We start from the raw sequence: 11,483 nt of genomic DNA, 5'->3' as shown, positions 1-11,483 counted from the left end.
ATATGATTTCTCTTTCAAATCAGAATAATTTCTGTAGTGGTTCATGGATTGTATCTCATCCTCTTTTCTTGGGGTTAAAAATATGGTAGAAAATATTACTGTGTAAAAATTATATTCTTGTGTAACACCAGACATTCTCCTAAATCAAAACCATTTCTCTTGCTGGTTTCCTCTTGGATCACATTAGGAAGTCTTCCCATGACCACATGGAACCTGTACTTTGCATTTCAGGGACGGCTGACATTCCAGGATGTGGCCATAGACTTCACTGAAGAGGAGTGGGAATGCCTGGACCTCGGGCAGCGAGAATTGTACAGGGACGTGATGTTAGAGAACTACAGGAACCTGGCCTCCTTGGGTGAGGATAACTGCCTTCCAGAATCCCTTCTCTACCCACTGGGTTTTGGTTCCTGCATTTCTAGAATGTCTCCTAGAATCTTCTGCTCCTTATAATAGTTTCAGATCCCTGCTTTCTGTGGGAAAATGGATATTTATGAGTTGAGAAAGAAGACTTCATGATGATTCATTATGATTCTAACTTTTCCTTGATGGAATCTGCCTCCTTCTTCTAGGTGAGTGGTAATTCTGTAGGTTCTGTGGTATAAAAGGGTGCCACTCTCCTTTATAAATCAGATTTCTCCTTCTTACTTTGGCCTTAGTAGTACTTGACTAGAATCTCAAGATCTTTTCTTTATGTATTTTCTAGTTAGAAAAGCGCTTCGATAAAGTATTTGGGGATATAATTTTCTAGGCTATATTAACATTCAACCATGCCTTCTCTAGAATGTTAATAATGTAATAATGTAATGAGCAAGGTAACAGTCATGTCTGACTCTTTGCGAGCCTATGGAATAGTCCATGGAATTCTCCAGGGCAGAATACTGGAGTGCGTAGCCATTCCCTTTCCAGAGGATCTTCCCAACCCAGGCATCAAACACAGCTCTCCCACAGTGCAGGTGGCTTCTTTAACAGCTGAGCCACCAGGGAATTTTAATACAGGTTAGGAAATTATGTCCCCACATACTTTAGTTCTAGGCTGTATTAACATTCTACCATGCCTTCTCTGGGCTTCCCAGGTGGCACTAGTGGTAAAGAACCTGCCTGCCAATGCAGGAGACATAAAAGAAGTGGGTTTGATCCCTGGGTTGGGGAGAACTCCTGGAGGAGGACATGGCAACCCACTCAGTACTTTTGCCTGGACACTCCCATGGACAGAGGACCCTGGCAGCTACAGTCTATAGGGTGGCAAAGAGTCAGAAGTGACTGGCGCGACTTAGCACATGTGCCTTTTCTTTTCACTTGAATACATATTAGATTGGAAACTGATGAATCTCTAGCAAAACGAATGTTCCTTGTCCTGATAGCAGGTCTTGTGATCTCTAAGCCAGACCTGGTCACCTTTCTGGAGCAACTGAAGAATCCCTGGGATGTAAGGAGACTGGAGACACCAGCCGTATACACAGGTAGGGTCCAATGGATGAAGCCGACCAGTCCAAGACAGGTCCAGGGATTAATGAGGAATTCATCTTTGTCTTGTGGTTTGGGAAGATCTGCTTCAATGGAAATGATTTTAGAGAAGTCTGGGTTTCTTTCTGTTGCTGTCATAGGCGGATATCACCTGTCCCATTCTGTCTCTTTAAATCGTTCCTGAATTCATCTCCAGTGATTACTTTTCTCAATCACAGTGAGAACTGAAACCCTTCTCTTGGCCTGTGACAACCTGCATGAATCGATTACTATTCCATTTCGTGGGGGCAGGGGGCCCCTCGGAAAACTGAACATTTCTGAAAAACTCTAAGACGCTCCTATTAAAGTTTCTACCTCAAGATGGCAGTGTGTGAGCGGAAATGTAGACATACTGCCAAAGTTCTAGGAATATTGGGGACAGGGTTTGTGGTTGTTTTTTTTTTTTTTTTTTCTGACTTATAATTTCTAAGACACTGGAAGCTACAAATATGATCTTATAAATTTTAAATTCAAGTAATTTCTTCACTGTATAAACCAAAACCTCCCTAAAGAGAAAGAATGCCAATCTCAAGATTACTTCAAAGTTTCTGTTTTCTTCATATGAACTCATATGAAATGTTAAGTGTATCTGCCCCAATTCCTCAATGCTAAAAGGCTTAACTGAATTGAACTGATCTGAAAAGACTTAAATATATTCAATTAACTCAAAGAATTTTCAAATAAATTGGCATAAGAGCTTAAAACGTTTTCCACCATATTTTTAATGGTTTCAAACTATTATAATGTTTAGATATAGAATCTTTTTAAAATGTTCTTATTGGAGTATAACTCATTTACAATGTTGTACTGCAAAAAGAATCCATTTTACATATAGATATCTACTCTTTTTAAGATTTCCTTCCCAATTCGATCTCCACAGAGCATTGATAGTGTTCACACCACACTTTGAAAGTCTCATTTCTTAATTTCTCAAAAACTGCTTCTTTATTTAATGAATCTTGTTATCAACTTCACAGACTTTGTCCTACATGTCCTCGCTTTCTGATTAGACCTATGTCAGTATCATTTATGATTTTTATACTGAAACATCATATAGAACGTGCTAAAATAAAAACTGGGTTGAAGAATTAGAGGGCACCTGGTGGCATCAGCATTTAAGATGACTTAAGTGGAAGAGTAGTCATTAGACTGCCTGTCTCTTCTTCATTTAGTGGTTCTTGTAGCTTTTTGTCTTGCTCCTTCCTCTACACCATACTTCTTTGTCGTCCCATTTTGTCAAATTTTCTGGGTTTGTGGTCTGTTCTGTAGGCTGCAGGATCCTAGCTCCTCTTGCTCTGTTGTCTTCCCCCTAGGGGGTGAGGTTGGTCCACAGGCTTGTACCCTTATCCCCTTGATCTGGGCTTTGATTGCTGTTATTGTGACCCATGCCTCCCCAAAATATTGAGGGGAATTTCACCCTTGGCTCTATGGTTGTCACTGGTCTGTCGGGGTGGGGTCTGATTCCTGGTTTGTGGAGAAGAGCCCCCAGATGTGTTTCTTTGCTGTGATTCTGATCTGTAGTCAAGGCAGGTAGGATTGGAGGACACCCACTGGGAGAGAAGCCACTAAGCATTGCTCTTCTGGGATTGTTCACCTTGGGGTGTGCTCATGCACTGTGTGAGTCTCATGTGACCCCATGTTGGCACTGCATTGGCCCCCCTTCAACCGGGGCATGCTGTCACAATTTTCTGGTGCCAGCAGCTTTCACTTTTAGGGATTTACATAAACTGTTTGTGAAAGCAGAGAGATGTGCCCCCTCAGATGTTGTTTTCACTGGAACACCAGCAGAGATCCAGTGAACTCAGGTCCCAGAATTGCATTCATGGAGCTGGACCTGCTGTGGTGCTCTGGGGGCAGCTCAGACTCTAGCCTGGCCCTTCCCCCTAGTATACATCCCCACAAAGTCTACAGCTGCTAAAGCTACACCTCCCATGTCTGTGGGAGCCCTGGTTGTCCATTCAGATGTTCTGTACGGGCTGAGTTGACAAAGCCAGTTGCAGGTATAAAAGCATGGTTTGTGTAACCGTTAAGACTTCAGTTTTCCTTCCTTAACCTTGGGGCTAGCTGAGCTTTCAGCTCCTTCTATGTATGTGGGCCACCCACAGGTGTCTGCTCCAGAAGCTGCCCCAGAGCACAGGAGTCTGCTGATTGTGGAGGAGGTGCATGGGGGGAGGCTGTGGCTGGAGCTCAATAGAGCCCACCTGGGTGGTGGCCCTTCCTAGTGCTGGGAGAGGAGGGGCCAGCACAGGGGAAGAGGGGCTGCAATGTTGGGTCTTCCCTTTGGGCATCAGTCAACAAAGGCGCTCTGCTCTCTGGTGGTCAGTCTTCCTCCATAAGCATTCTAGTTATAGAGCTCCTCCCTCACCCCCGGCCCCTCAGGATGTCTCTTCATAGCCCACAGCAGTCCTCTGCCTGGCTATGCTCTCCAGACCCCACATTTCAGCACCCAGCCTTTGATGCAGCAGCAGATACCCTCTCAGGCTGGGTGGACAGGGCTGGCATCAGTACCCTGTGTACAGGTCTCACTCTGTCCTGCTGCCACAGACTGTTGCTGTGTTCTCTTCCCACAGAGAATGAGGCTCCCCTTCTGTCCCAGCTGAGCTCACACCAGCCCCAGTAGATAGGAATAGTAGATAAGAAAACTTTCATTTGATATATTTCAGCTGTGTCTTCTCATAACACCTGTGGTTTGATGTCAAAGAATCCAAGATTAGAAAACTTAATACAAAAAGCAAACCTAGGAATATATGAAAGAGCTTACCTTGGAAATGAACATTTAATGAAAGACCAGGAATATATGGGGGTATGTGAAAGACCGAGAAGATGTTTATATGGACAGAAAGAAACCAAGACAGTTTCACACAATGTGGACATTACCGCCAAAAGAAATGAGCAATGTGAGTCAAACTGTGGAAAACACCCATTTCAGTTATCAACAGCTGCAGAAAAGTGTATCTGTTCATCCAAAGGCTTAAATCAGTTTTTGAAACATACACGTTCTCTGAAGGGAAATGTGAAAAATCTAGAAAGTCATCCAGTCTCTACTGCAAATACTCATGCAAACCACTCTGAACACAGGCTTCAATTACACATACATTCAAGCACGTCTGAAAACCAGAAATTTAATAATGATGGAGAAAACTCACAAAATAATCAGCTTGAGGGATCTGTGACCAAGGGGTCATTATTCTTCTATCAACAGACTGTTTCTCTCCATTCCAAAATGTGTAATGTTGATATTAATGGAAGAGAGTTAATCCCACCATCACTGTTCAATACACATCATGATACGGTTAATACGGAACAACTTCTCACGTGTAATAACACAAGTCAGGCCTTAAGTAAGAGCTCTACCCCCAATAATTACAAGAATATTTACGGTGGAGTGAGAAGCCATTCATGCAATGAAACTGGGTGTAAAACTGAACAAGACTCTAACCCTATGAAACATCAGGGACTTCAATCTTCAGATAAAGATTCTAACAATAGTACATGGAGGAATATCTTTTACCAAACATCAAGTCCTCCTCTAAATGAGAGTACACATACTGGAGAGAAGACTTACAATTGTGAATATGGTGATGTCTCTAATCAGTCTTCAAATCTCACTCAACAGCAGTGTATTCAGAATCCACAGAAAAGTTACAAGTGTAAGCAATGTGAGAAAGCCTTTACTAACTCATCCAGTCTAAGTAGACACAGGAAAATTCATTCAGGATGGAAACCTTTCAAATACACAGAGTGTGGCAACACCTCTAAGCAGAATTCAGAGCTTAGTCAAGATCAGCAAATCCACACTGGCAGGAAACGTTATGAATGTAAAGAGTGTGAAAAAGCATTTATGTGTTACTCAAACCTTAGTCGACATCAGCGCATTCACACTGGGGAGAGGCCTTATAAATGTACAGAGTGTGGCAAAGCCTTTATTCGGAAGTCATATCTTAGTGATCACCAGAGAATTCATACTGGAGAGAAACCTTATAAATGTAAAGAATGCGGAAAAGCCTTCAGTCGCTGCTCAACTCTTACTCAACACCAGCGAATTCATACTGGAGAGAAGCCTTATAAATGTAAAGAATGTGGAAAAGCCTTCAGTCACTACTCAGCTCGTCATGAACACCAGCGAATTCATTCTGGAGAGAAGCCTTATAAATGTAAAGAATGCGGAAAAGCCTTCAGTCGCTGCTCAACTCTTACGGAACACCAGCGAATTCATACTGGAGAGAAGCCTTATAAATGCAAAGAATGTGGAACAGCCTTCAGTTACTACTCAGCTCTTCATGAACACCAGCGAATTCATACTGGAGAGAAGCCTTATAAATGTAAAGAATGCAGAAAAGCCTTCAGTCACTACTCAACTCTTATTGAACACCAGAGAATTCATACTGGGGAGAGGCCTTATAAATGTAAGTGTTGTGGCAAAGACTTTAGCAAGCACTCACGTCTTACTCGCCATCAGAGAATTCATACTGGAGAGAGGCCTTATAAATGTGAGGATTGTGGCAAAGCGTTTAGACACGACTCAGGTCTTACTAAACATCAAGTAACACATACTGGAGAGAAATCTTATAAATGTAAAGAATGCGGAAAAGCCTTCAGTCAATGCTCAACTCTTACTCAACACCAGAGAATTCATACTGGAGAGAAGCCTTATAAATGTCAAGAATGTGGAAAAGCCTTCAGTTACTACTCAACTCTTACTCAACACCGCCGAATTCATACTGGAGAGAAGCCTTATAAATGTATAGAATGCGGAAAAACCTTCAGGCAGTACTCAAATCTTACTCAACACCAGAGAATTCATACTGGGGAGAGGCCTTATAAATGTAAGGATTGTGGCAAAGACTTTAGCAGTTACTCAGGTCTAATTTACCATCAGAGAATTCATACTGGAGAGAAACCTTAGAAATGTAAAGAATGTGGAAAAGCCTTCAAAGCACTCACGTCTTACTCAAAATCAGAGAATTCATACTGTAGAGAAACCTTAGAAATGTAAAGAATGTGGAAAAACCTTCATCAGGCACTCACGTCTTACTAAACATCAGAGAATTCATACTGGAGAAGTGGCAAAGGCTTTAATCTGAGCTCTCACCTTATTAGACAGAGAGCACGTACTGGAGAGAAACCCTACTAATAAGTGATGGAAGAAGTTTGTCCTAAACATACACTTCAGAAAATACAAGACCTTTTATTTAAGAAAGATAAGGAATGACATAAAGAAAATGTAGAAAAGTATTTAATAAAAATTTAAATAAATATCAGAAATTGCACACTAGAAAAAGTGAAAGTCGCTCAGTTGTTTCCAACTCTTTGCAACCCCATGGACTGTGTCCATGGAATTTTCCAGGCCAGAATAGTGGAGTGTGAGGTGGATTTTTACCAACTGAGCTCTCAGGGAAGCCCGCACATAGAAACCATTTCATCAATTCTGTTTTTTGAAGTTCCTCTTCAGGAGAAGTATTGTAGATAGTAATCCATAGTAAAAACAGATCGAAAATTCATATGTTAGTATGGATCACAAGATGAAAGTTGGTATTTAGAAATGTACAAATATTAGCAATATATCTTTGTTTATATTGATATGATTTGTGATTGTTTGAAAACCAAAATCAATGTGATTCAACTCTCAAATTACTCCATGCTGCTATGCTTCATTTCTAGTGTGTATGCAAAGTTATATTTTTAATGTTTGCTATCTCAAAGATGAGACAAGGCCTTCAATCCTAGGGAGAAATCATTTATATTTATTCTCCATTAGAAGATTAAGGACACAGGAATGTAACATGTACATCTAAATGGATGTGTTAGTCATTCATGTCAAACATCCCTGTAGGTCACCATGAGGTAACTGTTCAGGGAGTAATTCCATATATTAAAGTAAGATGTACATTTTCAATAGTTATGTCACTTGCTTTTTAAGTAAAATACAATGACAGTTCACTGAAATCTTGATGTATCTTTATAATATCAACAGAAGTCATGAATATTAGTTGACATGTTTCAAATAAAGATATCTGATACCCTAGAAATGTATGGAAACCCCTCGCAGAAAAGTCTTGTAATTAGTGTATGTTTTATTTCATAAACAATTCACCTCCATTTTGTATCCATAGGAATCACAGTTCTCACATCATTGTATCAGAGGAATGAATATCATAGTTTATGCTTGTAATCTGTATTTTATTCAGTTACACAGTGGGTTGGAAAAGGTTTTATTCTGACTGTGTGATATAACATGTTAATAAAACTGGACGGTTTCTTGTGATGAAGTTGGTATGTAATGAATTGTCACCCTACCGATTTAAGGTTGAAGGGAAAATACCTAATAATAAACTCTTTGTTAGCACAGAGGGATGATATCTGTAACAATTAGTTTCCATCCTGCCTTTAAGCCTCAACTAATTGGATATTTCCCATCATTTCTCCATTGTACTCCCCCCACCCCCCGGCCCCACTTCTCTGTAACTGCTTGGACATTGTGATGGTTCTAGGAAGGATCATAGAGAGTACTGTTGATAGTTTACCTGAACTACGGCATTCTGTTGCTGCCTCAGCGTCTGTCTGGGGAGCAGGCAGCCTGCAGGCCCTTGAACTCACACCAGCCAGTCCTGTGAACACCTGCAGTAGATGAACACCCTCCTTGAGACCAGCAGTCGTGCTGAACCCCAGGGTCTACTGCACAGGCCTCCCTTCAATGCCACCCTCAGAGCTCTAGATTCCTGCTCCTCTTGGATTGAATGGACCGATCCACACTCAGCCTGGGGAGCCCACAACACTTCATCCAGGGCTGCTTAGAAAGGCCTGAACGCCAAATACTGGAGCTTTCTCTCCCTGGTTCTAGCCTTGGCCTTCCTCAGGGGCCTTCAAGGCTTCCCATGAATTCTCTCAGGACCTAGAGTCATAAACTCACCCGCTTCATTTGCCCTTTGTTCTTCTGTAAGCCAAAACTTTTCAGGGGCTCATTTAAGCAAATGTCAATTTAACAAAGTCACAGAAAGCATAATTAAAAGCCATGATGGGAAAGTTCTGAACCAAGATTTATAAAATCTTACCCTGTATAACTCTTAGCACAAGTTTCTTGTCTAGGCTTAAAGGAATTTTTCTCATAGCCTTGGCATACTTTGAATGCAATATATAAATATCTGAAGATATATGCATCATATAATTTATAGAACACACATTGAATATAATATATAAATATCTGAAGGTATACACGTTAGCAGTGAGAAAACCAAGAAGGAATATGTGAGTGTATGTGTATTCGTACACATTTAACGTAGAGAATTTAGAAAAGCTAGATCATAACGGGTCATTTTAGACTTGCAGATGATTGACTAAAAACAGCAAAACTTCTCAATATGTCAATTAATCTGTTTTGTCTATTTTTCATGGAATTCATTTCCTTAAATGTCAGGAGGTTGCAGTTTTTAAGGAGCTTCCACTCTGTGCTCCGCCCCCAACTGCCCCAGTTTACATTCCCTCTAGCCCTGTAGGAGGTCCCTGATCTCCAAGCCTCCTCAGCATTTATGATATCATTAATGGGCTCTTTGCTAATTGTTATTCTGACTGGCATGAGGTGATGCATCATTGTAGTTTTGTTTTGCATTTCTTATTGTTTAGCGCTGGTGAGCATCTTTCATTTGCCTCTTGCCCATCTAAAAGAGCAAGTTGCCCTACCCAGGCTCAGCAGTTGTGGCTCACAGGCTTATTTGCCCCAAAGCATGTGGAGTATTCCTGGACCAGGGATCAATCCCACATCCCCTGCAGTGTCAGATGGATTCTCCACCGCTGGGTGACCCGTCTGTTTAGCTTTTTTCCTTTTGAGATGCATGTGTATTTTGTATTGGAATATAATTGCTTTACAATGTTGTGTTAGTTTCTGCTGTACGACATCGTCAATCAGCCATAAGTATACATGAATCTGCTCCCTCTTGAACCTCCCTCCCGTGATCTCCATTTCACCCCTCTGGTCAGCACAGAGCACCAAGCTTAGCTCCCTGTGCTATCCAGCAGCTTCCCACTAGCTCCCTGTTTTAACCATCAGTTCAGTTCATTTCACTTGCTGAGTCATGTCCAAGTGTTTGCGACCCCATGGACTGCAGCACGCCAGGCCTCCCTGTCCATCACCAACTCGCAGAGTTTACTCAAACTCATGTCCATTGAGTCGGTGATGCCATCCAACCATCTCATCCTCTGTCGTCCCCTACTCCTATCCACTTCAGTCATTCCCAGCATCAGGGGCTTTTCAAATGAGTCAGCTTTTCGCATGAGCTGGCCAAAGTACTGGAGTTTCAGCTTCAGCATCAGTCCTTCCAATGAACACCCAGGACTGATCTCCCTTAGGATGGGCTGGCTGGGTCTCTGTGCAGTCCAAGGGCCTCACAAGAGTCTTCTCCAGCATTTCAGCCACGGTGGTATATGTGTGTCAGTGGGGCTCTTCAGTTTGTCCCCCTCCTCTTCTCCTGCCATGTCCATACATCTGTTCTCTATATTTGGGCAAATATTGTCTTAACAGATATATATGGAATCTTAAAAAACGGTGTTGATGAACTTATTTACTGAGCAGGAATATAGGCACAGAGGTAGTTCTTAAGGTTTTGGACGTTAAGCTTTCAAGGCATAAAATACATGGACAATCATTCCACGCATTTTACGAAGTGAAAGAAACCCATTTAAAAATGGTACAGAAAGTAGGAATTTTACAATATGACACTTTGGTGTAGGTAAATGTTCATATCTGCTCAGTGGTGTCTGAGTCTTTGTGAGCCCAGGGGCTGTAGCCTGTCAGGCTCCTCTCTCCATAGATTTCCCAGGAAAGGATACTGGAGTGGGTTTCCATTTCTTCCTCCAGGCGATCTTCCTGACCAAGGATCAAACCCACATCACCTGGATGTCCTTCATCGGCAGCAGACTTCTTCCCACTCAGTCACCTGGGAATCTAGTAGGAAATAGAGAAGAGATTTAAAAGGTCTGTGGTTGCCATGGGTTTCAAAGGAGGGACTCTGAATATCCTAAGTCTAGAGAACTTTCAGGACCGTGAAGTAATTTGTGTTAAACTGTTGTGATGGACACATGTTATTATACATTTGTCCAGAGGTATGGAGTGCACATTCCTAAAAGAGAAATATAAGGGTAAACTAAAGAGTTTATGTATTTACTGTCCTTGTAGATTCATCAGTGGTAACAAATGCTCACTCTGGTGGGCAAAGGTAAGTAGGGAGATTGTCCACATGTGGGAACAAGAGGTATATGGGAAACGTCTATACCTTATTCTCAACTCTGCTGTGAAACGAAATCTTCTACAAAGTTGGTACTGGTGCATGCACACGGAATATTTTTTAGAATATATAATATTAGAAAGATGGACATGCTTCTGACTTTAATTTCTCCTTAGTCATTATACTTTAAAGGTGTGAGAAAACAGAGCTCTCTAAATGGCACAGACAACAAACTGTAGCAGTTGATTCATAAAACCTAGAAAAACACACACACAGGAAGTAGAACAAGGCTCTCACGTGTTAATTCATGTGTAATGTAACTTACAACACCGATCATTATTTCCTTGGTTGGTCATCAGATAGCATTTAGGGCATCATTTTCAAAGGCATTTGTCTCTGCCCACACACACTTTTTAACCTAGCATGTCCTGCTCAGTTCAGTTCAGTTCAGCTGCTCAGTCCTTTCCTACTCTTTGCAACACCATGGACTGCAGCTCGCCAGGTCGCCTGCTGCCCAGGGTTCATTGTCAAAGAAAGCTGTGATGGAAACACCTCCAGGCTCCTGGTCTCTGAAGTTGGAGGTGCCACACCTGCAGAGAGGTGGTCACCATGCAAATCATTTTGTGAAAACGTGTGTCCCCAGGCTGCAGAGAGGGGTGAGAAAAACTAAGGACATAGGGGATCTTTGGGAAGATGTCTGCAAGTAAAGCCTGGCAGGAACCCAAGACCCCCAGGTGATTCCTACCAAACAGTCACCTC

The 11,483-nt window shown here is 41.8% G+C and overlaps 1 protein-coding gene across 2 annotated transcripts; it reads left to right on the top strand.

The window, feature by feature from the left end:
• The first annotated feature begins 224 nt into the window (after positions 1–224).
• On the top strand, positions 225–6,483 carry LOC114108745 (zinc finger protein 501-like). Of its 2 annotated transcripts, XM_027977486.3 has the most exons (4): positions 225–358; positions 1,368–1,463; positions 5,223–6,389; positions 6,473–6,483. In XM_027977486.3, the coding sequence occupies exons 1-4, from the start codon at positions 325–327 to the stop codon at positions 6,481–6,483; spliced, it is 1,308 nt and encodes a 435-aa protein (XP_027833287.2). In that variant the 5' UTR covers positions 225–324. The 2 variants fall into 2 exon arrangements, with proteins under 2 accessions (XP_027833287.2, XP_042086967.1); XM_042231033.2 differs by lacking the exon at positions 6,473–6,483 and having other exon boundaries at positions 1,368–1,468; positions 5,144–6,412.
• Positions 6,484–11,483: the final 5,000 nt, after the last annotated feature.

Source organism: Ovis aries, chromosome 14 (genome assembly GCF_016772045.2).
Source record: "Ovis aries strain OAR_USU_Benz2616 breed Rambouillet chromosome 14, ARS-UI_Ramb_v3.0, whole genome shotgun sequence".
Taxonomy (NCBI): domain Eukaryota; kingdom Metazoa; phylum Chordata; class Mammalia; order Artiodactyla; family Bovidae; genus Ovis; species Ovis aries.
Note: the sequence above shows the minus strand (reverse complement) of the source record. Positions and strands in the feature narration are given on the sequence as shown.

What these genes read in the sequence shown, in the direction of transcription:
- LOC114108745 (XM_042231033.2), top strand. Translation starts at nt 325, where the DNA reads ATGTTAGAGAACTACAGGAACCTGGCCTCCTTGG. An exon ending in CAGGAACCTGGCCTCCTTGG is followed by an intron (nt 359 to 1,367) that starts GTGAGGATAACT and finishes TCCTGATAGCAG; the next exon opens with GTCTTGTGATCTCTAAGCCA. An exon ending in CAGCCGTATACACAGGTAGG is followed by an intron (nt 1,469 to 5,143) that starts GTCCAATGGATG and finishes CAGAATCCACAG; the next exon opens with AAAAGTTACAAGTGTAAGCA.